The sequence below is a fragment of the Echeneis naucrates genome, chromosome 22 (genome assembly GCF_900963305.1).
Source record: "Echeneis naucrates chromosome 22, fEcheNa1.1, whole genome shotgun sequence".
Lineage (NCBI taxonomy): Eukaryota > Metazoa > Chordata > Actinopteri > Carangiformes > Echeneidae > Echeneis > Echeneis naucrates.
In genome coordinates this window covers 14,642,170-14,668,508 of record NC_042532.1, presented here as the reverse complement: position 1 = coordinate 14,668,508, position 26,339 = coordinate 14,642,170, and the positions used below count along the sequence as shown (strand labels likewise).

General features: G+C 40.7%; 2 protein-coding genes across 6 annotated transcripts in view; both read left to right on the top strand.

Moving 5' to 3' along the window:
* Window positions 1–420: 420 nt before the first annotated feature.
* ddhd1a (DDHD domain containing 1a) lies at window positions 421–19,981 on the top strand. Of its 2 annotated transcripts, XM_029493516.1 has the most exons (14): window positions 421–1,591; window positions 3,098–3,274; window positions 7,061–7,162; window positions 10,232–10,360; window positions 11,524–11,671; window positions 13,547–13,656; window positions 13,980–14,086; window positions 14,172–14,434; window positions 14,992–15,067; window positions 15,201–15,350; window positions 15,524–15,588; window positions 15,679–15,851; window positions 16,407–16,604; window positions 16,733–19,981. In XM_029493516.1, exons 1-14 carry the CDS (start codon window positions 895–897, stop codon window positions 16,915–16,917), a joined length of 2,580 nt encoding a protein of 859 aa, XP_029349376.1. In that variant the 5' UTR covers window positions 421–894; the 3' UTR covers window positions 16,918–19,981. The 2 variants fall into 2 exon arrangements, with proteins under 2 accessions (XP_029349376.1, XP_029349377.1); XM_029493517.1 differs by lacking the exon at window positions 7,061–7,162.
* A 2,514-nt stretch (window positions 19,982–22,495) lies between these two features.
* fermt2 (FERM domain containing kindlin 2) overlaps window positions 22,496–26,339 on the top strand; it is a 36,079-nt gene continuing 32,235 nt past the window's right edge. For all 4 annotated transcript variants that reach the window (XM_029494077.1, XM_029494076.1, XM_029494075.1 and 1 more), the window contains exons 1-2: window positions 22,496–22,679; window positions 24,049–24,206. In XM_029494077.1, coding sequence (XP_029349937.1) covers window positions 24,050–24,206 — 157 coding nt within the window. In that variant the 5' untranslated portion in view covers window positions 22,496–22,679; window position 24,049. The remainder of the gene's footprint in view (window positions 22,680–24,048; window positions 24,207–26,339) is intronic.

Below are 26,339 nucleotides of genomic sequence, written 5' to 3'. Positions count from 1 at the left end.
GTATAAAAGAGGAGCTTATTCGTGAAGGTGTTTGTTTTGCACCGTGAAAAAAAAAATGTGTCTGTTGCAGACTCTTCGTGTTCTTTGGTGACCAAAAATCTTTGCAGTAGCCTTTAATACAATCGTATAAATGAAAACATTTAACCAAACCTCGGAAAGGAGCCGGCGTCCGGCTGCTCGATGTGCAGGTCTCTGCCGCGCTCTAGCGCCGTTTCAGGTGTTTTACATGTTTTTACGTTACAAACCGCGTCCTGCAACCATCACTGAGCATCTGTCTCCATCTAGAGGACGCGAAGGAGAACGGACCTCACGAGCCGCCGTCCGTCGTCACGTTCGCGTACGTTCTACGCGCGCGTTCGCGAAGGAATCCCGTGACCTGCGCGTCAGCTGTCACGTTCCACACACACACACACACACACACCAGCGTTGTATCCATGCAGGTTTGTTTGGACGGCGAATGAATCTGATATTCCACCGAAAACCCGGAACAGTTGAAGTATGGTGACTCCACCGTTGCTGTCATCAAGCCGGACCGAGGACACGGGCAGGAAATGACAGGGGAAGTACACGTTGGACTCAGATGTGTGTCGGTTGAATTATGAGAAGGGACGGTTGGTCCGGTCTTAACGTTGAAGAGTTTGCTTGTAATGCGCTAGTTCCCTGAACCAGCTTCGTTAGCTTAGCCGACTAGCATGCTAACAATCTGATGTAGCAGCGGTGGAATCCGCTGCAGGAGACTTCTCCGGGGGTTTTTCAATTAGTTTTTTTTTTCTTCCCCCAATTGTTATTTTTTAATTTGATTTCTTATCACCGTTCACTATGAAATGTTGTGACAGCTTCGGCAAAAGTAGCGAGAGCTCCGACAAGGCGAAGTGAGGCTGGGTCCGGATAGTTATGAGCAGTTTCAACATAACAACCAAAACCTCCGAGATGAGGAGCGACAGTGCGGGCTCACCGGACAGCTCGACCACCGCCAACAACAACAAGGAGTGGGACCTGGAGGGCGACGTGTTGGGGCTGAACGGACACCTGCCGCTTTTACACCCCGGCCATCACAGCGCCCAGCCCGGGTTGTTGTTGGACCTGAACTCCCCGGCAGCCTACCTGGACGGCAGCTCCCTGGAGTACAGCGACAGCGACGGCATCGGCACCAGCCCGCTGTACGACAGGAAGAAGAGGTCCAGGGCCAACAGCTGCAGACCCCGCTTCAACGAGGTGGTGAAGGAGCTCGGACCCGAGGAGGTGCGGTGGTTTTACAAAGAGGACAGGAAAACTTGGAAACCCTTCGTCGGGCACGACTCGCTTAAAATCGAGCTCATGTTCCGGAGATACTGCGAGCTGAACCCCGGAGCAAGTGGCTCCAGCGTCAGTAACCGTGTGGAGAGCAGAGGGATGAACGGGGCAGTCCCGGTGGAGACGAGGACCAGCAGTGTGCACACAGGAGCCCGGGGGTCCCTGGAAACATCCACGGTGTCCTCAGAGGAGAGGGACCCTGATGGCATTGAAGTCAAGTTTGAGCCTGTGTGTGTCCGGGGAGGGCTCTATGAGGTGGACATTAAAGAGAGAGAATGCTATCCTATCTACTGGAAACGTGAGTATCATCAAAATCTATCCCATCAGATTCTTTCTCTGTGTTGTATCGGGAGAATGCATTCGTTCTTCTTGTGCACATATAATCCATTCATCCACTGCATTTTCTGCAGTACGATGGCTATCAGCATACAAAAACAGCCATTCAGTAGTCTGGTTCTTATTCAGAGATTCAGTGCAAGCAGCATCTATCCTTGCTCCCATAAAAGATCTGCCATAAAATATGGCAGATAATTCTTCATTCTGTGTAGTTAATCTCATAGTTTTTCACTAGTTTTAGTGGCTAACTAATTGTTTTGCTGGGCCTTTTGGGAACATCTTAACAACACGGGAAGAAGGTCCATTTGGCTCAGCTGACCTGTACTAACTAATTCATGTATATTTCCAGGAAAAGGCAGAGAACAAATGAAGGCAGTCACTATAGAACCATGGACAACCTGACCTTGATGAAAGGGGTTCACGGGTAGCTGGTTCTTTTGAAGGTTAATGCCAAGTGACATTTAGAGAAGCAGTTATTTTCTGAATGTTCATGCTGAGGCTGTAAGTCTTTTATAGTTATTTCAGACACTTGCTGTGCTGTTTCAGCTTGGCCTGCACTACTGCTAACACCATGCCATGTCAGTATTCAAGAGCTCAGCACATTGCATTTGAGACAGAGACAGATAAACACAGATTATTTCAGATGTTAAGTGTTAGTTATGGAGAAAGAGGCCGGTAGGTGAAGCATTGTTGATTTTCTGTACACCAAGAAGTAAATATATTCTTACAACAGTAAAAAATATGAAGGTATTGTAAAATGTTTTGGTAATAGGTTTATCCTCAAATGTTAATTGAGCAAACAAGGTGAAAAAAGACCACTTCTAATTTCATGGGAAAGTTAACTGTTACATGTTGTGTGAACCTTAGACTTATCTCCTCTGACCAGATATGAACCAACATGGAATAATAGTGACTGCATTCTACTATGAACCTCTATCAGCTTGTCAATTTTGGCCTTTGTGTTGTGGTGGCCTCCTGTCTATATATTATCTATCTGTACATATGGAGTATGCCAGTGGGCAGTCTCATGCTGAATTTTGCAAAATGTGCCTGCAATCTGTTTTTACACTCATATTCACCACCAGAGAATAAGTTAATAATGTCACACAAGACTGTAATCAAAGGTAGCCTCGCTTCATAAGCCACTGAGACTTGGCCCTTCTGGAATTACTAGACTTAGTTAAATGGCAGTTCAATTGTCCTGCAGAACTCTGATTTTAATGGAATCAGTTCCCTAGAAAGATACTGTGGCAAGACTTTGACTTTGGAAAATTTTTTCTCAACATATACGGAACGAAAATTCATTTATCATTACATTTAACCCCAACTAAAAAAATCCAACCAAAGAAGCTCTTTTGATTCTATCATTCAGAGGATGAGGAGGCCCTTAAATGACTCGCCTTAAAAATTAAGCCTTAATTTTAAAGGAGATTAAGCCCTAATTTGCACTGTTTTTACTATGTTCCAGAGCAAGACCATATTTCGGTGATGAGGGGCCAATGGTTTATCGATGGTTCCTGGCTCCCTTTGGAGGAAGAGGAGAGTGACCTCATTGAACATGAGCACCTTAACCATTTCCATGGGCAACAGATGAAGGACACATTTGAGACGGATTTTGTGGTCAGGACCGTCGATAGCAAAGATGGTGAGAGAAGTGAATATTTATTTTATTTATTATTTGATCATTTTTGCAATAAAATGATAGAATATTAGGTAAATGAAGTACCTACCTACCATTTTATCATTCTAGTGCAAATTCATTTTCTAAGTCTTTTAAGGATTTTAAATAACACAGCACAGGAAACCTTCTGGTAACTATGATTGAAACAAATAAATGTGTGGTTCAGGATTGGGGAAATAAAGGCCACAAAAGCCTTATTGCAAACCAGTAAAAAGAATTGTCCCCTTCTTGACTGGTGGATTCACTGACTGCAGCATTTATTCTGTATTTTCTTTATTTGTATCTTGTAAAATAACGCATGCATTGTGTTGTATTAGAGTATCAAGGAGAAGAAATTCTGAGGCATGATTAGGCAAACTCTATTAAGAAGTGAAGTCACAATTTTCACAATAAAGGCAGAAGAAAGGGTGCGTGAGTCATAAATCATTGATTATGTGCCAACCCTTTTCACTCTAGTGGCAATACATAGTTAAGAGATGTGAATGGAACAGGTGTTTCCATTCAGGTGTATAGATTTTTTTTATTGTGTCATCCACGCAGTGGACCCAGTGAACTGCAGGTGCTGCTCATTCTGGCATTCGTTATTCTGGCTGGTCCCTGTTGCAGGGCTGGCTCAGGCAAGACGTTTCAGGTCTTTGCTTCGAAACCAAATAAGACAGAGGTCCTCTGATTCAGCAGTCTTCTCAAGGCAGCCAGATCTGCAGGACTCTCTTTGGTGATGAATGTGTGGGTGCATGAATGTGGCGGATGAATGGAGAGAAGCAGAGATAAAAATGTAGCAACTGTTAAAGAGAGTGAGAAAATGTTAAGTCTGCATTGTGCCTTTGTGAAATAGAAACATGTTTCAAAATAACACCTAAATTAATCTGAAAATGAAACACCAAGTCATTGTATTGCATCTTTTTTCTAATATCAAATCATATCCAACTACCCTCAGTTCATGTAACAATGTTTGGTTCATGGTTAAATTGTTCCAAATCAAACAAAGTCTAACTTGTACCTTCAACATGTCAGGACACTGTTACTTCTCCCTCTCGGGAAAAATTAAGCCCTATAAAAAGGACCAACAACAAAGCAGGGGAAAGCAAGTTGCCCTGTCTCTTTGGGAATATATTCACAGCTGCTTCCTCTTTCCTAAAATTGTATCACAGAATCATTATGTAAGAAACTGAAGGCTTAGTCCTGTTCCACAAGTGGCAGTGTACATGTACATGTACACAAAAGGATCTATCAATGAACACAGGAATGTAAACAGTTAAAAAGGTCAGAGGCATTATGGTCATATTGTATGCAAAGTGTGGGAAATATTTTGTAGGAGCACATACTTTGTGTGTTTTTGAAGGCCCTGCAAATAACAACAGATAGAGCATGTGATCGTACTTAGTCTAGCAAGGGTAAATGTTTTATTTATATTGCTTCATTATGCTGTTAAAATTAGGTTCTTGTCACAACTCCAATGTCTTCTTATTTTAACACAGAAGTGAGAACATTCTGCATGTTTTTGAAACCGTCTTGATACTTTTGCTTTTCACATTTAGCGTTGTTGAGTGTCGTGTTTGAGTGACTGCTAAACCTGTGAATTCACCTTGTTTGGGCGACTTCCAGGGGGGGCCTTTACGATAGAGTATTTTATTTTTGAATAATTAATTTTGAAGTACTAGAGCCGTAAGTACCTTGAACTGCATTATGACAGTGAAATGGATAATAGCCGAGCTCTGACATTACTCGAGTGTGACAGTACTTTTCTCTCTTTTCTCTACACTTCTCCTCTTGCCTCAGTAGATAGCTGAGATAAAGGTTAGCGAAGCAGAAGACGTACAGTATGATCAGCATGCTATGCGGGCATAATATCTGAATGTGGGCAGGGCTGTTGCTCAGAACAGAAAGTACACAAATGTCCTGCTCTGTCATGACACAGTTGTACTTTTCTTATTCGTCTTTGAATAATAACTGTTGCCATACAAAAGTAAACAGTTTTCATAGATGCTGAGTTTGTGGCATTTGAGAGAAAGCTATGGGCCCAAAATGCCCACAGGAGCATTGCAGTTGATGGATTTTATTCATTCACTTTTAGCTATGTTTGACCAGTGGAACATGGGTTTTGTTGCTTGGTTGTTTGGATCGTCTGTCAGCATAATATTTTTGGTATTTAAAAGTTCACAAGGCTCACAGCAAATTTGTTTGTTTGCTTGTTTTGTTTTGTTTTGTTTTTATCAGTTGTCATGCTGGGTTGAAGTGCCCACATTTGGCACTAATCTGTCAGAACTGGTGATCATGACATGGTAAGAGGGGGAAAAAAATTGAAGTGCCAAAATCTTGTCTTCATCATTGGTCATTGAGACCAATAGAGGGCTTTGTTTTCTCTAATCCTGAAATGATAGTTGGCTGCAAACTACGCTTTCAGATGAAGTCCTGTGTCCTGTATTATCTACCACACAAACAAAGGTTATGTGTGTGTTATCATGATGCTGTGGATGGTGAATATTCCAGTCATTAGGGAACACTTATTTATAGATGGCCATCAATGCCGTCATGCACAAATGGATTTCACTGATAGCTTTTACAGCAAATAAACATCCTGTGCACTCAGCAGGTCTCTCCTCCTCCTCAGCCTTTCACCTCTGCTGAGGAAGACACTGCTGACATTTGCAAGTCTGATCCACAGAATAAATCATGTAGTCAGATGTGAGACTGTGGAATTCGCTGATTTGAATAACAAATGCTTTGGAGACTTTTTCATATATCACATCAAGGCATTTATCTGATTTTAGTGATTTTAAATATATACAGAGAGAGCTCAGTTTGACTGCGCTTCAGCTTGGTTTAGGTTTCCTGTAACCATTGTCTCTGTTGGTTCTCAATGCAGATCATAAGAAACTGCTTCAATTAGGTTTCCTGTCATCAGTTTTAACGCAGACAGTGTCTGTCTGTGAGTGTTTTTCTCACTGTACTATTGTCATTTTTTCAGAAGAATCATAAAACTGGATTTGGTAATAAAAAAAACCATGTATTAATAAATCTCTAGTTTAATCCACTTGCATGCTAAGAAATTGGCAAAGGAGTTCACATTTAGGCTCATAATAATCACATAATAATCTCTCCAGTGCACCTATAGATCTCTCTGTGGGATTGAGTGTTCTTCTTGCGCAGATTCATGAAACTTCCCTAAAATATAAAATATTTATGAATCCAAATGGAAACACATCCTGATAGATACCATCTACAGAGCGTGTTTTTATTTCTATCTTAATTTATTAAAAAAATATTAAAATGCTGATAGCGTGTCCATCTTGAAGAACAACACAGTTCTAATTTATATATATTTTTTACAATTCATTCATATATGATAAAATAGCTGTTTTCCCCCAAAACAATCTTATTTCCCCCCATACTTTTTAAATAAAATGTCCAATAATGCTTTTTTTTTTTTCTTTTTTTTTTCTTTTTTTTTTTACAGAAACTTCTGAAACACACAAAGAAGTTGAGTTATATTTGTGGCATGTTTGTTTTACAAAGTGAAGATAGTGGATTTCTGTAACTAGGGTCATTCAGAGTCTGCCTCAGTCATCTCAGGCATCTGTCACAAAGCGCTGCATTTGGGCCTAGACATTGGTCTAATCAGAAACTGTATCAAAGTACTAAGTGTTAATCTGATAGCAGCGCTACCGGATAGATTGGAGGGATGACAGTGGTAGCATGTATGACTGAAGCTAGGGTAATGGCCGTTACTCACTCTCTGTCGGTTGTTAGTTCTCTCCCACCTGCCCCCTTTCTACCTCCCTTTTCTTTTCAAATGGAGTGGATATCAGACGAGTGCTAAAACCACAGGTCACAAGCGCAAACGTTGTCAAGGTACTGTGAAATACCAAGTTTTTGTTCTTTGTTTCGTTTTTTATTGTACTTCTGCTGTATTAGATTTTCTAGCTTGTGCCCTCTCTCCTTGTAGAACCTACGTCTCTTTGGAGCTACAGTTTCCTTTTGTTTATGGTTGAGACCTTTCAGATCTAATACTTGGAGCTACACCTATGCTCAGTTAGAAATGGATGTGTTAATTTGGATTTAGGCTGCATACTCCCCTATCGCAACCTTAACTGGGCCTAGTTGTTAGAATGTCTTCTTGCTTCTTTATGGGTTTGTTGCTACTGCTGTAGCTGTAGCTGCTTTTTGAGGAAGCCTGTCGAACCGTCTCTCATCTCCTTGCTGGGATATTGAGTAGACAACATGGTTCGTTCCACTATGAGAGTCGAGTGACCCATGATGTCAAGTACCCTTAAATCAGTGGATCTGGAATGAACAACCTGGTCCTCAAAAAAGCCACCCTTCCTTAACCCTTTTTATCTCTCCAGCCCTGCCTCTCGCTGTCTCTCTCATTGGCTCTTCTCACTCACCCCTTCTGGCAGTATGACTGCCATTAATGAACCACCATCACTAGCTCCAGCAGTAAGGGCAATGAACAAAGCATTCTGTTGACGGCCAAGCTCATGAACTGAGATGAACTGAACAGAGGAGCCATTGTGGGCATTTACTACAGCCCCCAAACATTTTGTATAGAGTTGACCCTCTTAGAGGTCCATCACTGTCCTAGTTCTGGGTCCAGTGACCCTCATCAAATGCTTAACAGAGAGGTTTCGGGGTCTGTGTCCCTATCTCATTATAAATGCAAGTAACTATTGAACTCAAGCCTAGTTTCCAATGTAGACCTGAACAGAGAACTATGATTTCCTCCATAATACATCTCCTTGGTTGAGGCTATTACACACTTAAAAGTAGTACACATTTTACTAACATTGCATTAGTATGCTGACTGAAGACTGGGAAGAACTGGGAAACCCTATCAAGGGGATCTAGCTGATATCTTGGCATATCAATTTCAGCCAAGACAAAGTTATAATTGGTGAATGTTTTTAGAAATACTTACCACATTCCCAGGCTAATATCCCGACCCATTTGTGATTCACTTGAGGAGACCCATGTTTTCGTCTCTTTCACCCATCTTTTCTCTGCTCTGTGCTTCCTGCATCTTTCCCACATTCAATTCCATTTCCCTGTTTCTCTGCTATTTTAGCATTTTATTCATCCCATTCCCATTGTTTGTCAAAGTCTCTGGCCCTCCTTCCTTGTTGTTCAACCCTCTCCCTCACAATGTGTCTGTGTCATTAGTTCTTCATAGATTCTAAAGAACTTGCTCAGTAAACATTTAAACCTTTCTTGGGTGACTGCCAGCTCCTCTGTATACTTCTGTATACCCTCTTCTTTCCTCCTCTTTTATTGTAAAACAGGAGGTGTCTTTGTACAAACACCTTACATTTTACCTTTGAATGTTTGATATCAGTAAAGCCAGCTTACATGGAGACCTTTGCAGACCTCCTGTCTTACAGTGGACATGGCTTCCGATAAAACTCAACAGTCTGAAGTGGCCCTGCTGTAGGTCTCATCTCACCCAGAAGCTCATTAGTTCCGTGTCTTCACCTGTTGAGTCACAAGGATAGATGAGAAAAAAGGCCATTTCAAACTGTGGTGGTAGAAATTAAGCATATGCTACCTATGCTGTGAGTGCTATGAGTGGTTTCTTTTGAGGATCCACAAGGATAAAGGGAGTCATGCAAGAGAAGAAACTATGTTTGCAACTGAATCTTTCCGCTCAACATGCTTAGGACAATAATTTTATGACTTTAACTCGGAAAAGCAATATTATTTCAATTTGTTATTCCAATTTTTCCAAACACTTTTGTCCCTTGTCTTCTTCTTCCAGACCCTGCTTGTCCTTGTCCTTGTAGAGGAAGTCATTCATTTTCACACTGGTTGCACTCAGAGTGAGCAGTTAAGGTATTATAATTGCCTTGCAATGACCACCAGTCATGCTTGTCCAATGAAGAAATTAATGTAACCCCATATTAGACTTTATTTTAAATGTCTAAATACTGAATGAAAATGAATAAAATGCACTGGTCCTACACATGACACAAGTGGGTCCCTGGTCATTTTCCCTTTCTATTATGAAGAGCCTGAATAGTTTCTGAAAAAGATATTCAGATAAGTCTCTCAATGTTCTTGTTGAAACATTGTTATACAATAATAACATTTCCACTACACACAATTAATTGTGTGTCATTGTCAATTTTTGTGGGCAGTATTGTTAGAAACTTGCAAAAAAGACATTTGGGACATTTTGTGTCTCTGTGCTATACCCTGTTCTGATGGGTTTTAATCCCCGGATTGGTACCGAACAGGACAAAGACCCATGACTGTGCACTGGACCTATGCCAGATTGTTCCACCAATCTAATTCAGAGGAACCTCACTACACAGGACATCTAAAGGACATGCCGCAGGGAAATGAATAATGCTCTCAAGTCAACCAGTCTCATTTATCACTCTTATCTTCTGTAGTAAATGGTGTTGCCCCTCAGCCATAACTCTACTCTTGCTTGCTCACGTCATTGCATTTGCACTTTGTCATCTGGGAGATAAACTTAGTCTCATGTGTGTATATGTATATATATGTGTATATATATAAAAAATTATAAAATTATATATTTCCAGTCCACACAGAATGATGATGCAAATGTAAGACAGTCAAGCAAGAGCTGAAATATGTAATCATGGTGTGTGATTGTTTGATGTCTTTTCCTTTTCACCTGCAGATCAATGCTCCAGGCTGCAATTGATTGAGCTGTTTAAATAGATAATTCCTAGTCTTGAATCGATTATTTAACTTGCTACTCTTTTGTCTTCAATCTCTCTCCCTGTGTATTCTCCCAAAAATTTGCTATCACAACATTTTGTCGCTCACCTTTTTCCTTAATTTTTTTTTTCCTCTTCTCTTTGGCCAATTTCCCACACCATCTGCCAATGCCATCTTCTCTTTTTTTCCCTCCATCTATTCATTCACTCACTCCTCTCTCACTGCCCCCTCCTACAGCCATCCACAGTTTGAAGCTGAGTCGGACCCATGTGGATTGGCACAGTGTGGAGGAAGTATACCTCTACAGCGATGCTACCACATCCAAAATTGCACGCACTGTCACGCAGAAACTGGGCTTCTCCAAAGGTTTGTAATGAGTCACTGTCATTATCTTTACAGAAAATAAGGTAAACAAACAGTTTCCTAATAATACCACACACAGGAAACATGAAGTAGTTTGACATTTTCTGTGAGGGAAATTCTGTGGTTTAAATGCTGCTTTGTTTTATTTTTCTCAAGCTGATTTGTTCTCTTTATCTGGGACTATATTAATTTATTAGTACAGGAATTGTATGTCTAGTAAACCAGTTTGATGTGACAGATAGTTCACACATTAGCCATGCCAATAACAGGGCTGGATGGGTGGCTGCTGCTACTGTCAGTTGATCCACGCTTTGATCCAAGTTGGAAAATCTTAACAACAATTTTATTATCAGGTATAAACTTTAGGTTCACAGCTATGTATCCTATCCTATCCTCATAATATTTCCTGTAATGTTATCATGAGATTGGCATGATCCTTTATCTAATTCTAAAATCTAAAAATATAATTACTTCCTTCTTACTTGGTCAACACATTTGCATTGCACAGTCATTTGGTACTATTAACAGCCATTTGTTGTAACAGTTATTTTAACACGGCTGGGCACAGTTCAGTCTCTTAAATGGATTAGCCCAGAAAACCACACAGTGTCCATCTGCTATCTTCAGAAGCTAGTTTTGATCAAATGGGCCCAAGAGTAACTGAGAAACTGCAAATTGCTGTTGACCCCCGTGTCTGATGTCTGACCTGAAGGCATGACTCTAATCTGGTTTAAGAGTCTCCCAGCTCTCCAATACATTGTCATCTCCTGTTCTCAGATTATAGGAGGCGCTGCCGCTGGTTATGTCAATCTTCCCTGACATGAATGCATCGTGAAGGGAAAGCTCCTTAGTGCTATACAGACAGTGACAAATTCCATTGGCTCCTATCACCTTGTGGCACAGCACATGACTACAGACTGCAGATTCTCATTTAGGACACATGCTCAGCCCGCTGGGCACATTACAAGGCCCACAGTGACAGCAGGAATGGGTGCTACTGGCTTCTTTGGGCTCAGCACAGCACATTATTTAAACATCACATAATTATAGGCTTTGATTGAACAGACTGAAAATGTGTTTATTCAGCTATGCTAGACTGAAAATACTATGCAAATAAAATACAGTAAATAATGATCCAGTCTTTCTCGTCTTCTCCCCTCTTCCAGCCTCAAGCAGTGGTACACGGCTCCATCGGGGTTATGTTGAGGAGGCCTCATTGGAGGACAGACCTCCTCAGACAACACACGTTGTCTTTGTGGTCCATGGAATTGGACAGAAGATGGACCAGGGGCGCATTATTAAAAACACTGGAATGTGAGTTGCTGTGTTTAGTAAGGTTATTTGAATTGTGTTCACTTGTGTTCCGTGAGAATCTGCCTTTTTTATTTGCTTGTAAATTCAAGTATATGGGTAGAAGAAATCCCCCTGGAATTATGTGACCTTTGAGATGCCAAGAAGTTAGTCCACTTCCCTTATCCTGTTCCTCTTCTTTCTCAGACACAAACTGTATCTCAAATTTCTCCTTCTGTCATTTTGCTTTTCCCGTGACTGTGACTGTGTGTTAAAACTCAAAGCAATTACAGCAGCAATATCAACATGATGATGACTCAACTTTCAGAGATTTCCCAACTCTTACATAAAACCAAAACTATCACCATTCTGGTGCTGCTAGCCACCCCTTTAATCAGCTTGTTGAGAGCTTTTGGTTTTTTGACTGCTTTTTGTTTCAATAAGACACTGTAAATTGTAGATATTCCTGAGTTTACAAACCTCCAAGAAACTACAGTGGCAGCACTTGATTTGCCATGGCCCATAGTATTCAGTAGTACAGAATGTGTGGAACAGCGGCATATGTGTCTCTGTGTCACGAAGTCAGCAGTGGGCCACTGCTTGTGGCTTAGGCCAGCTAAGCAGGTAAAGTAGACCTTGTCTAGCTGTAAAGCACTTTAAGCCTCCTTCTCTGTAGATTGCAGCATTTTCTTCAGCCAAGAGGAAAGATCAGCCTTACATGTCTAGCCAGTTCCATGTTTGTTTGTTTTTTTCACTTTGAACCAGAATTAATTTCAGCTTTTAGCCTATAAGATTAATTCATAAGCTCAAAGTGGAGATAGTGGGGGGTTGGGCTATTATTGTTATACTCAAGAACAAAATCGAAGTTTCTCTCTTTGAAATGTTTCCTCGAATTCCACTGCCCAATTAATGCCAACCTTAAAGACAGGCAATCCCCGTGGGAGCAGCACAGAAAGCTTTGTAATGCAGCACTCAACCATCTCAGCATTTAAGTTGTGCTGCACAGAAAACTAGATCGTCCAGTCAAAACCTGCATTCGGTTCATTCAGTTGCAACCCAGTCTAAAAGCCTCTCAGTCTCCATTTACCCATGTGAACACCCTACCTCACACTCTCTCTCTCTCTCTCTGTATTTAGTGTATCCTCTGAGCTAATGCTGCCCTATATAGGACTAGCAGCAATGCAGCTACTGGGCATATGCATGCTGCATGAGGGAAGCTGTTTCATCATGAGCAGTAAAATGGACATCATTCTTTTACTCTTGACAGTAATTAAAGTCTGTGAGAAAATGAGAGCAAACACAGACTCCCTAGTCAGTCTGCGGCAGGCTCGGATAAACATGGAGGCTGTTAGTCATCCACGTACAAGCTGTCGCTATAATTCACTGCTGGCCAAACAATGCAGTAACCGCATTTTTTCTAAATCACACCTTTACCATATTTTGCATCTGAATGTTTTGGTATAGGGCAGCATGGCAGCATAGTGGTTAGCACTGTTAGCCCCACAACAAGGTCACAGGTTCACCTTCCAGGCCTGGGGCCTTTCTGTGCAGTTTGCATGTTCTCTCCGTGCCCTCAGATACTCCAGTTTCCTCGTGTTTAGGTTAATTGGTGACTACAATGTCCGTAGGTCTGAGTGTAAGTGTGAGTGGTTGTTCGTCTTTGTCTCTGTATTTTGGCTCTGCAATGGACCACTGACCTGTCCAGGGTGTACCGCCCTCGCCCAATGTGAGCTGGGATTGGCTCCAGCACCTGCCGCGACTTGGAAACAGATAAGCGGTAGAAGATGGATGGATGAATATTTTGGCATATAAACTAACATACTCCCAATGCAGTCTGAAATCATTAAATGTTTAGGTTTGCCCTAATCTGGTTAATGTTCTTTGTTGTCCTGTGTTCAGGCTGAGGGATGGAGTAAGGAAAATGGAGGAGAAGCACTTTTCAGAGACCATTGAGGAGCATGTGGAGTTCCTGCCTGTTGAATGGCGCTCCAAACTCACCCTGGATGGAGGTTAGCATGTGTGCTTGAGAGTGAGCACTCTGTAACTGTATGCATGGGGTTCTTCACTGTTTGTGCATCAAATGTGAGCAGTCTGGTATTCAATTTTATAAAAGTAAATTTGTTTTGTTTTATAAATTCACTTTTTACTAAAATTACAGTAAATGTGGTCACTCAGTTAATGGTCTATGGTAATACTGTAAGATTGAAGTTCACCAACTCTACGCTCACTAGATAGTTAGATTTGTTTGGCTTGAGAAAAGTTGACTATAATATGAATACTGATATTATTATTTGACATCAAATCTCTTGAATATATTTTCATATTTCTGTAGACACTGTAGATTCAATCACACCAGATAAAGTAAGAGGACTGAGAGATCTCCTTAACAGCAGTGCTATGGACATCATGTACTACAACAGCCCTCTTTACAGGGACGAGGTGAGATTCACACTTTCACAAACCCTCAGTCCTCACTTTTAAACACCACTCTTCCTTTAAATTTATGCACTTCCTCTCTCTCCAGATCACAAAGGGCCTAACACAGGAGCTAAATCGACTCTACAGTCTTTTTTGCTCCCGTAATCCTGAGTTTGAGGAGAGGGGAGGAAAAGTCTCCATAGTATCTCATTCCCTCGGTTGCGTCATCACCTACGACATCATGACAGGCTGGGATCCTGTGCGCTTCTGCCTGCAGGAGCATTGCGCTGTAGAAGAGGAGCTGGACTTGCGCTGGATGTCTTATGAAGAGAGGCACCTTTTAGATCAACTACGGCACACGAGGAATAGGTAGGGGTCCTCATGTAGACATGATCCACAAGAGATACTCAGAGGAAAGCAAAAAATCTCCAAGAGCTTATGATAGATATTTTGAAATGTTTTTGTAATGTAGGTTCAGTAGCAAAACACAGCAATGCTTGATTTGGCCTTAATTCTAACTTTACTTCATCTGTCTTGGTAGGAACAAACAACCCATGCCGCTCAAATGTTTTTAACCATTCTCTTGTGTACACAGTGAACCAAGTGCTTTGCACTGCTTTTCTCCTGCATCATGTTAAGACTACACAGTTTTAAGCTTTGTCTCTTTGCTTTTTGTCAGAAAGCATGATATTGTAATGACTAATGATGAAATGACAGGGAAGAGAATTTGAATGCACTTTCTCTGCACTGCTCTCCTGTGTGTGCAATATGACAGTTTGCTCCCCATTGAAAACTGGCTGAGGACAGATGATAACTAGGTTTAGATAAATGGAGGGTTAATGCTGCAAATGAAGGAGAATCTAGGGCTTTGGAGAAGTTGCAAATGTCCCTTTATAGTTTACGGGGACTGTGCTTTTTTTTAACAGGTTGCGAGAGCTGGAAAATCAGATTGTCACGCTGGAGGCTTCTAAACCAAAAGCTCCCCCAGCCCTCAAATTTAAGGTAAAATACTCATTTACATACTGCACATCTACCATCCAATATAATTTTACTCTAAAATGAATGAATAATGATAACACCCCCTTTTCAGGACACGTTGACCAATGACATCATGTTTCCACTTTTTGTCTGGCAGGTGGAGAACTTTTTCTGCATGGGTTCGCCTCTGGCGGTGTTCTTGGCCCTCAGAGGCATCCGCCCTGGTACCAGCTGCCACCAGGACCACATCTTGCCCACGTCCATCTGCAGCAGGCTCTTCAATGTCTTCCATCCAACTGACCCTGTGGTTAGTCTGCCTCCCACATTTCAGATTTTGATTAGATGGAATTTAATGCTACCAAGCTAATTTTTTCATTGCATGTGTAGATTTGACTTCTTATGTATTCATATGTGCATTGAGAATTGTGTGTTTTTATACAGTTTGTAAAGTTTAAGGGGAAAATTTTTTGCTTTCTGTAGGCCTACAGACTAGAGCCCCTCATCCTCAAACATTACAGCAATATTGCGCCTGTTCAGATACACTGGTAAGAGCTTGAATTGTTCATCTTGTATCACTTGATGTTACCCCTTGTACAAACAAAGAATGTTTGAATAGGTTTTGTTTTCTTCATCAGGTGTAGTGCCATGAACCCCACCCCCTACAATGAGATCCGGCCAACCTTCCTCAACCCTATCAAAGACCCAACATCTGACACTGAGAGCATCCCCAGCCCAAGCACATCTCCTGTTCTCACCCGCAGGCCCTACGGAGAATCCATCACCAGTCTGGGCAAAGCCAGCATACTGGGTATGACAATACGACCACTTTTCTAACGCTGGCCCTAACTTAGTTGTAATGATGTACACAGCTGTAGCAGTCTCTTACGTTCTTCTAAAGATTTTAAAACCAACTCATGGAGAGAATACAATACCAAACAATATTTAGGACACCAAAACAGTTTGTTTTCAATATATGATTGATGTGGATATTATATTACTGGCTCTGTACGTCCATCCACAAGAGCTGAAGTGAAAATATTTTAGTTTAAAGCAAGCAGAAAATAACTCTAACAGCAATATGTTGAAAATTTTATTTGACTTATTCCATATGTAAAATCAATAAATTCTGTACAATGGCCAACTTGTTGAAGTAATGTGAACGGCCCAATTAGACTACAGATAGACTACATATCAACAGTGCCATCATGTGGAGAAATAGAGAATAGGCTCATCCATCTGTCTCTCCTTTACTTTGAAGGATGATGAATTTATGGCCAAAAGAGAGAGAGAGAAAAAGCTGGTGCCATTTTGTCTTGCTTTGAGTCAAATCACAAAATGTTTTTTTTCCTCCTCATCAATTTAGGAGCGGCAAGCATAGGGAAAGGTATCGGAGGCATCCTCTTCTCACGTTTCTCCCGCTCCAGCAGTCAGCCTTCAGTATCTTTAGGACTTGATGGAGCAACCAACACTGAGGAAGAGGACCAGAAGCGGACAGAAAGCCAGTCGGCATACGGCCTCTCCACCATGACACAGCCCACTTCACCTGTTACTGACTCAACATGTAAGTTCACTTTTCTTCCCACACAACGCAGCCATACGGAAAGTCTCCTTACAGAAGTTGGGACTTAATTTGTGCATGTTAATTTTAAGGGAGTTAGTGAATGACTCCACTCTGTTTCTGTCCTACAGTGGAGCTAGAGCAGCGCATCGACTTTGAGCTGCGAGAGGGTCTGGTGGAGAGTCGCTATTGGTCAGCAGTTACCTCGCACACTAGCTACTGGTGCTCCCATGACATAGCTCTTTTTCTATTGACTTTTATTTACAAAGAGAAGACACTTTCAGAGCCAGCAGAAGAGACTCCGGAGCCAGAGTGAAACAGCACATTGATGATGACACCCAGATGAATATAACTTGAATATCTTACAACTCTAAAATGGTGTGTCAACAAAATACATTTTATTCATTTATATATCATGCGTACAACATGATTGCGACACTAATCTTTTTCATCTCCCCATGATTCTTTAAAACCTAGCAATCATTATTGACGAACTGATGTCATTCCTACAAATACATTCTCGTCTCTCTGTGTTTTAATTAGTACAAATTGTGCACCCTAAGGGTGACAGTGCTTGACCAGGAACCCCTAAGGAGGTGCATCCTTTGCCAGTATGACCCCAAGTTACATATAAACACAGAATATGAGTTGGATGAGTTTGATGCATCCAGTGAAAGCGAATTCTAACTTTGTCCCCAAGTCTTTAACCTTTGGCAACAGCTGCAGCCTGTTAGCAAAGTGTCTATACGTTTCCTGTTCGTGCTTCTATCCAGCCTCCATCTCAGCGACTCAGTCTGCAGCCTTGAAACACGTTTGCCTTGACCCACGGTCGAGCAGGATTTAGATTTTTTGACATTTTTCCTTGGCATGAAGGAGAGAGAAATATAATTGTCAAAAATAATAGTTTTATCCTCAAAATAAACCTTTATGCTAATGAGCAAATACATTGCCTTTCAATGTTAGCCAAACACATAAAGATTATTAATGTTTAGTTTCTGAACAGAAACAGCGGGCATTATTCCATTAACAATGTTTGAACATATGAAGGAAGATACTATGATGTGATATGTGATATGACATCGTTTGACTCTTGAAATGGATGCGCTTAAGACATGGGGAAATTGTTACTTTTATATAGCACACTGTCAATCAAACCAGAATAATGTCTATCATGTCAACAGCTTAGAGCTGAACAACTTTCTGGACCTCATTAGTTAAATGTACAGAGGTTTGCAGCCACAGAAGTTTGTATCATGACACTGAAATAAGGTGGAGCAATGTATAACTATTTTCTTACACATATTTAATGAAACCAGATAAGTCTCTTGATGATGTCTTTCGTTAGTTGAGAGGTCTCACTCAAAATGATCACACTCAATGAAACTAATTTCCATCCTTCTGTATTATGATGACGTTTGGAGAGAATTTTCTGTTTTCATATCTTTATATTGATATCCAGTTGAATCAGTGGTTCTAGTCGTATTTTTTCTTAAAAAAAAAAGAAAAGAACGAAAAATAGAAAAGAAATATTTTTCTCAGAAATTTTCAGGTTCTTGTGGGTGTAGACCTAGGTCTCATATCAAGAAAATGGGATTCAAACTTGTGGCCAAATAACAGTTCTGTCTCTAGCATGTTTGTTGCTTGACTTCAGTAACACTGAGGCTAATTTTTTTCCTCACCCTAAGCCAGTGTAATTGGCCTACAGTATGTTATTTTTTTAATTTATGACTTTTGTGATTCATGGCACATCAAAGGTAACGGTATCTTGCTTGCCTTTTTTATGAATTGGTGGCTAATTGACACTTTCCCCTTTAGAGGAACGGATATATTTGACCTTTTGTTTGTGTAAAAGATGGTCTTAAAAGCCTTTGTTTCACTAAACATGAAACATTCCCTAATCGACACAATTACATTAATTCCAAAAAGGGAAGAAAAAAAATGGACACCTTGAGACGACAAATCACCTTTTTTGTTTTGCAGACTTTTGTTCTAACATGGTCTTTCCAACTCACCCAGTAGTTAATCAGCAGAAATGATAAAGCTTGCTACACTGCATGGTGTCCTGTTGATACTAAATGGATGTTGGAATGATAAGACATTGCAGAGAGTGCCAACACACTTCCAAAAAACTGCTTTGTGGTCTTTACTGAGTAGAAAACCACTTATGTTGTTGATGGATACCTCATGAATTTGATAGAAATAGATGGAGAAACTGAACGTTTATGGAGTTACAAGTTACAGATTTGATTACTGATTAGTGTCAAATTTGCTCTGGGTTCCAATAGAAGTTTGTTTAACTTTGCTATGGTGGAGGCTGCTGCTTTTTCAGTTTCACACAACCAAGGGCTGTTTGAAATCTGTTTATTGGCATTAAATGTCTGTGTTATGTGTGCAACGGCCTACTGACTGAAACCAGGTTGCCTTTAAGATGACCAGGAAGGTGAGCATGAAGCAGTATGGACACAGGAGCGTAATATGACCGTGTCTCTACATCTGGTGGATCTTGCAAATCCATCAGCTATAAATAGCACAGAAATTATGTAGAAAACAGCCCATTGTTGATGTTTTACCTGTAATTTTTTGCATGTAATAGCAACTTTAGCATGTAACTAGCACGGCAGGAATACTATTTACCTTGGAAACCTTAGACATACAATGCAAAATACAAAAACTGTTCTATTGTTGCCTCTGCATCTTTAAATCACACTGTGGATTCAGACACAGCAGATACATATCGTAAGAGAGACAGACTCATAACAATAGCGATGTACAGGCCACTGTCTGTGATTTGGCTGTTTCCAAAATCTACATGAACTTTGCACATTTTCCATTTAGAGCAATTATTGCCTCACGAACAAAATTCCATCTGCATTCACTTTGCATAATAAAAGCAGCTAAACCGCAGCTACTTAAAAGGAATTTTGTCATTTTAGTTTTTGACAACCAGAAAAAAAAATTACTAGCATTTAACACACAGAATTTTGAGAGATTCCATTCTTAAAGGCACCATGAGCATCAGGGATACACTACACGTTTTTTTTTGTAGATTCAGCACTCCAACTTAAAGCCATTGAAGCAATCAAAGGATCAAGTGCTGTGGCAGGTGTATTCTTTTTAAAATGCTCTGAAGTAAATAAAGAGGGCCTATAGCCATATGGATTGGACAAAAAGATGCAGTGAAACTTGATGTGGGTGTTTAGAATGAAATGTGTCAAATCGACACGATGTGTTTTTGGTTTTTTGTTTTTTTTTGTTTTTTTTTGTCCGTCTGTCCCTTGAGCTGTGCAATAACCCATGCCTGTAATGGATTCTAACTGCCATCCAAAGCACTATATTTATTTCCTTTTAATAAAGAATTTCTTTTCTTTCTTTTTTTTGGATTATGGGAACTTTTCTCATTCTGGTGCATCTCATAATAATAGTAGGGGAAAGATACAGAGTCGGGTTGCATAGGAGGAGTGTGAAATCATCAGAGGAAGATGCTCCCACTGTTCAGGACAATAGGACTATTTGTTCGTCCCAAACTCAGATCAGATTCTTTCCATGGTGCCCCCTCATGTGAACAACAACGCTGACTGTATCATAAATAGGCCTCATTGTTCCTTGAATGAGTCAACCTTCAAGCGGTTATGGCTTCCATATGAATTACTCCCATTTTAAATGCAGTTTAGCAACATCTGCAAAGGCAGGGCTCACAGATGGGACCAGTTACCACAGAGCCCATTCTCATAAATAATAGATTTAGCCCTGCTGTTCTGTGTTTCACCAGAAGAGGTCAGTCATCTATTGGTAAAACAGGAACAAAGACCCCTATTGACCATCTGTTGCCCCCCCCCCCCCCCCCAATCCTGTTTCCATTTATTGCCCCCAACTAATTGAGCTATTTTGACATTTGTTTATACCCTAAATTGAAATTGCACTGCTTGATAAACGTAATGATGCTAATTTGGCACTAGATGCTCCCAAAGTTGTAGCAATATTGTACAAACTGTGGCCCAACTGACTTATTCTCTCAAAGGTGACTTGTGTAGATGGTGTGGAGCTCTTCGAGGCCTCCTCTCTCACCACATTCACCACCTCTTCATCCACAGCCCGAGCCAGCTCTGCATCTGACTGACTCAAATGTTTACCCTGCAATTAAAACACAGCCTATAAAAGGCAACGGGTCGGCTGCCAGACACTGACGAGGGGGTCAGAGCTGCGGAGAGAGAGGTTATAAATTGCTTTGATGCTGACTGTAGTCTGAAAGCCCAGATTCCTGAGCTGAGCGAGTTCACCGGGGGACCGAGCCAGAATCAATGATGATTCATGTGTCTTTACTGCAGACCACTTGGAGAGTGCGTGTTGGAGTGTGGAGTGTGCATTGTGCTGCTGCTGCTTTGGAAAGAAAGGAGACAGCAGCCGTTCTCTCTTTTCTTTCCCCTACAGGCTTGTCATCTGTTTGATGATTTAATTGTATTTGTGTATATAAAGCGTTGTATTTCATCTAAAACTGTGATCCTTTCAGGGGGTTGGGGGGGACAGCTTGCAATGTTACCTTCAGTTTCTGTGATCCCCATACATGTGGTCCTCACAAACACCAATGATCTGTCAGCGAAGATTATTTTTTTAAGAAAGCTATGCTGGGAAACCTCTGCAGATGCCTGAAGTGTATTTGTAAATCATAATAAACTATTAAGTTTATATAAGTGAATGAGTTTGTAACACAGTAGAATGTCTGACCTTGTTAAAAAAAAATAGTTTGTGAACGCAGGAGAAAATTAAAAAATATGTTTCATATTAAATTTCTACCAGAGTGAAGCAGCTAAATATTTTTATTTATTTACTGTGCCTAAAAAAAAAACTACAACCACAAAGACTGACTTATTTCTACATTGGAGGAAGATATATTTTTATTCCATTATATTATCCGTCATTGGTAAGTTTGGTCTTTTTTCTGCAGCTGTTGCACTTGTTGAACCCAAGAGCGTGATTTTAGATAAAAACATGAAATACAACTGAACCCCAAAGAGCACTGAGGTATTCTGGATACAGCACCTCCACATGTGCCAGCTACAACATTACAGTAAAATCCTACATTAATATATGTGAAGTGCCAGAAATAAGAGTATTCCAGTTTTTCAGTTTTGAGTACTGTAGGGGGATTTAGGAAAAACATTTTGGAAGTTTGCTACTAAAACTTTAAAAGAGATTTGCACTGTTAGATTTGCTACTAAAGGCCCAAAGGTCCCTGAATGCTGCTGCAGGGCTCAGCAGTATTATTGCCATAAAAGGCAGCTTGATATTTTGAGGTCATATCCATTATCCCTGTCACAAACAGCTTAGCTTTCTTTGTTTTTACTTACCTTACAAAGAGATAAAATACATGCACAAACACTATCTCACACTTAGTTTATAGCCTGCGGTATCATTATTTTCATTATTTGACCCAGGAAATAGCAATTTACATCACCAAACATTAGATTTAATACTCACATTCACTGTCTTGTATTTGTATTTCTTATCTATTATCGCTTTTTTAAATTATGCTCGAGGTAAATATTCTAACTCTTTATTGTTTTCACCACACATGCTGTCACTAATTTCATAGAATTATTTATAATTAGTTAGTCAATGGATGGGATTGTGTTGTTTATACCTCCAAACGGTATGTGAGGGGTTATAGGAACAAAATAAATAAATCAAATAAAGTGAACTGTGGAATCTCTAAGATGTCCGTCTGATGCATATAAAAGGTCAAACGTGATAATTGGCTTTGTAATTCATAGAGTGTGTGTTGTGTTGTTGTGTGTGTCTCAGTGAGTCCCAGTATGAAAGGAAAAGTGGGACTGTTGGAGGAGTGACGTTATCTGCTGCTGGAAAAGAGGGAGGGAGGAAGAGGGGACGGCTGGACTCCATTAGAGCCGAAGGCTGCTGCAGGAAAACTGTGCGGGACTTCTCCGGGAATTTCTCTGTAATCTCCCCTCGAAGGCTTCCTACATGATTTAAAAACGGGGGACCTGTTCTGTACCGCCTAGTATAAGTGTGTTAGTGTTGGCTTTGGTTTGTTTGTTGTTGTTCTCTCCCGTCTTTGTGAAGGTGAGTACGCGGATTTAAATGCTCGTCCTCTCCGCTCCTTTGCTCGGTCGTCGCTGTGAAATATGAAAATGTAATTACATTTTTAAAATGTGAATGTGTTACTTTGGTTTGTGTGTGTGTGTGTGTGTGTGTGTGTGTGTGTTTGGGCCCGTTTCCGCTACATTGAACTGAACACGCCTTTCAGTTTGCAACTTTTCTCATTTTTAGCGGCTCGTTTCGCTTTCAGACACTTTTTTTTTTTTTTTTTTTTTTTTTTTAGTGAAGGTAATGGTCGGCTCGGCCGGCTGTGTGCATGCTGTTGTGTTGTATGGAGGCAGCTTACATAATGAAAGCCCTCAGCTTTATTTTTGTCCCGGAGCTGTTTTCCGTTACTTTGAACAGGTGAAGCGCCACATTTGCGGAGAGAAAGACGCTGCCAAAGCTCCCTGTTGAACTTGTGGCCGCCGGCGTTAGGCGGCCTTTTGTTCCGCAGTGTTTATCGATCAGACGGCTCCTGACACATTACATATGATGTTACTTTGGTTTAAAAAAACAAAACAAAAAAACAGACCTCACACCACAGGGATCGTTTTATTCCCAGTGGAGACTTGGTTGGATCCATTCCTTCTTCATAAATCATCCCTCATTGTGTTACAGCTGTAGTGTGTCCGTGTTGGAAAAGGTGCCTTCATACACTGAAAATATCGCACTAAAGTTTCAGAAGGAAAAGCTGAACTAATGATGAATGGTTAATATCGATACAGCAGTACTGATGGATAGATATTTATTGTTGGGAAATCCATTGAGTGTTCAATGGATATGTCCACATCAACAAACTATATTGCAATAATTGATAGGAAATTTTCAATACTTCCTACGATGACTTGCAGTCTTTCTTAAAGTGACCTAGTATTTCTGGGAAGAGCTGCAGACCCCCGGATATTTTAGTGTTGTATTCAAGCAAGAGCCTGATTTGACTAATGGAATTAGAAACATCAGAGCCTACACTTTGAGCCTGCTAAATGTCCATTAGTGCTTCTTTTAATATATGAATCTAATCCAAACTGACATAACCCTCATCGCTTTACTGTGACTCCATTGGGCTTTTTTTCCTCAGACTGTTGTTTCAGGCTAAATGGTATCAACCATTAGTCATGAGCTGTCTTTCACATGTGGATTATCAGGTCTCTTTAAAAGGATAGCTTCCACAGTATAGCGTCTTGCTAATATTTAAATGTAAACCTCTCAACCCGAAAGTACTAGCGGCTGTGGTATAGCGAAGGAGCAGTGGATTGCTGTGTCTGTTTGAGATATATACTGTTCAGTCTTTTACAAACAGCCTTTACTTTGCCTAGACTTTATCCCTGCTGACTGGTGGTCTGTTTGGCAGGATGGCACTGGATGGGATCCGGATGCCCGATGGCTGCTACGCTGACGGGACATGGGAACTGAAGATGCATGTCACTGACCTCCACAGGGACGTGTCGCTAAGGGTCACGGGGGAGATCCACATTGGTGGAGTCATGCTCAAACTGGTGGAGAAACTAGGTAAGCACGCACCCAGATGTCAAGCAGTGGACCAGATTAGTTCATGGCAGCCTTTCAAAGCTTGCTAACTAAAGTGTAGAAAAACTCGAAAATGGAACAGGATGGAATCTGCATTTCAATGGTAATATCTTAGAAATGGTTCTGGTAGCCAGAAAAGGTAGCCCTTTCTGTTGACCTTTCACCCTGCACAACTCTGCCTTAGCAGAACCTTTATGTGTATCAATAGCTGGTTCATGTTATCTGTTCGTACTTCTTGTGCCAGAAATACCTCTCCTCTCCTTTTTTTGAAATAGTTACCGTTCTGAGAAGTGGGATTCCACTAAGCAAACAGCAAAAGTACAGACTGTTTCTGAATACCGGCCAAAGTTAAGAAAAAGACATTTTCCAGTTTTGTCATGGCTGGAAACTCAAAGTATGCAATTTGCCAAAGACGCTAAGAGAAAACGTATGAAATCGGAGCATGGGGAATCTATTTAAAGATATTCTATGTTTTTTCACAGAAGAAGAAAGGTTGTTCACTAGTTTGTGAACGGCAGAATTTGGAATCAGTATGAATGCCTAACTCTGTTGTCTTTTACTTGGAAGCAGATAACAACTCTTCTGTGTTAGCTCGTTGGTCTGTTTGCAGTGTTTATGAACTAGTTACCCAAGGTATAAAGAAACCATAGACAGCACCCCCCCTTCCCCCACTGTGTCATGCGGTATTCTGTAGCTGCAGTTATGCACTTGACAACTTTGAGGTAAATAAGCATAAGAGTGCTCTGTTCGAATCACTTGAACACTGTCTTGTTTCATGCAGGCAGGAGAAAGGTCAGCAGCAGTGGCAGTGAGATTTGGGAGTGACAGTGTGTTGTGTGTCAATGGTGCTTGAATGCTCAGCATTCCTGCAGTGCTCCAAGGTTTTATTCCCTGCCCATGGTCCCGTTTTTAGCTCTCCTGTGAGAGCTTCACATAATTGAGGTCTTTGTTCTCTGTGGTCGTCTGTGCTGAGCAGCATCTATGCCGCATCAGTGCAGTGTTGCTGCTGCGAGTGGGACGACATGAATTCGTTGGTCCTCCTAGGCCAAGTCTACTCAAGACCTGGATCCATTGTTTGCGTTTTACTTATGGTTTTTGTTAAGATCTGGTTGAAGGCTATGACTTGGCTTAACATGATACCTTTACTGAGGTGTGATGTAAGCAGAGACATTGTTATATTGGTTGGCTACAGAATGAATAACAGTGTAGTAAATTGAGAATAGATTTTTATTGGAAAAAATGTAAAAATGTAAATGTTGTTTCAAATTGTTTTTGTTGTATTCTTTACTTGCAGATATTTTTCTGATGAGTTGGTCTTTGATAACATACTAAGATGCAGGTGGCCTGTCTTGACAATAATTTTAATTTGTTACCTGTAATTCATTTCTGGCTGGTGTTGTGCCAGAACAGAATAACAGGACACAAGTGTGCATGTGTCTCTCTCCTATCAAAGAATTACTGTTTTAGCCAGTACTATTTATAAATGATATGATATAAAATCTGTTTTATCATGCTGCTTTCACCATTACTGCTGTTAATTTAGTGTGCTGGAAGGCAACAGAGCCATTAGCCATGAAAGAACCTGCAGGGAGTGTGGGGACATATCATTTGACTGTGTTCGCTTTCCTACCTTGAGTCAACAGATTTTTTTCATTGTAATTATTAACCCACTCACAACATTGCAGGACACTGTGCAGGGGTCCTGAGACAAAAAAAATATTGTGCTTGAAACAAGCAGTGTATGCATACTGTGTTTTGTCGATGGAAATCTTTGTGCATGTTAAGAGAAGAGCTATGAACTTCCAAAGTGAGATAAGAGAAAATGCTGCACAACTTGTTTTCATATGACATCTTTCTGTGGGAACAGTACTCAGGTCTGCCTGTTGTCAGACAGCTCTCACTGGTGAGTGTTGTATCGTCCTCACTGAACACCTCCTAAGGGCTGTCACTTAAGTTGATTGGTTGAATGTGGTGGTTATACATAGCTACTGTGCATGTGCAAATGGACCCATGTATACACAAATATACACATACATGATACTGTGAGAAGGGACACGTAGACAGACACCTCTGAGTTTTGGCAGCCACACCATCTCATATCGAAAGGATGTCCTT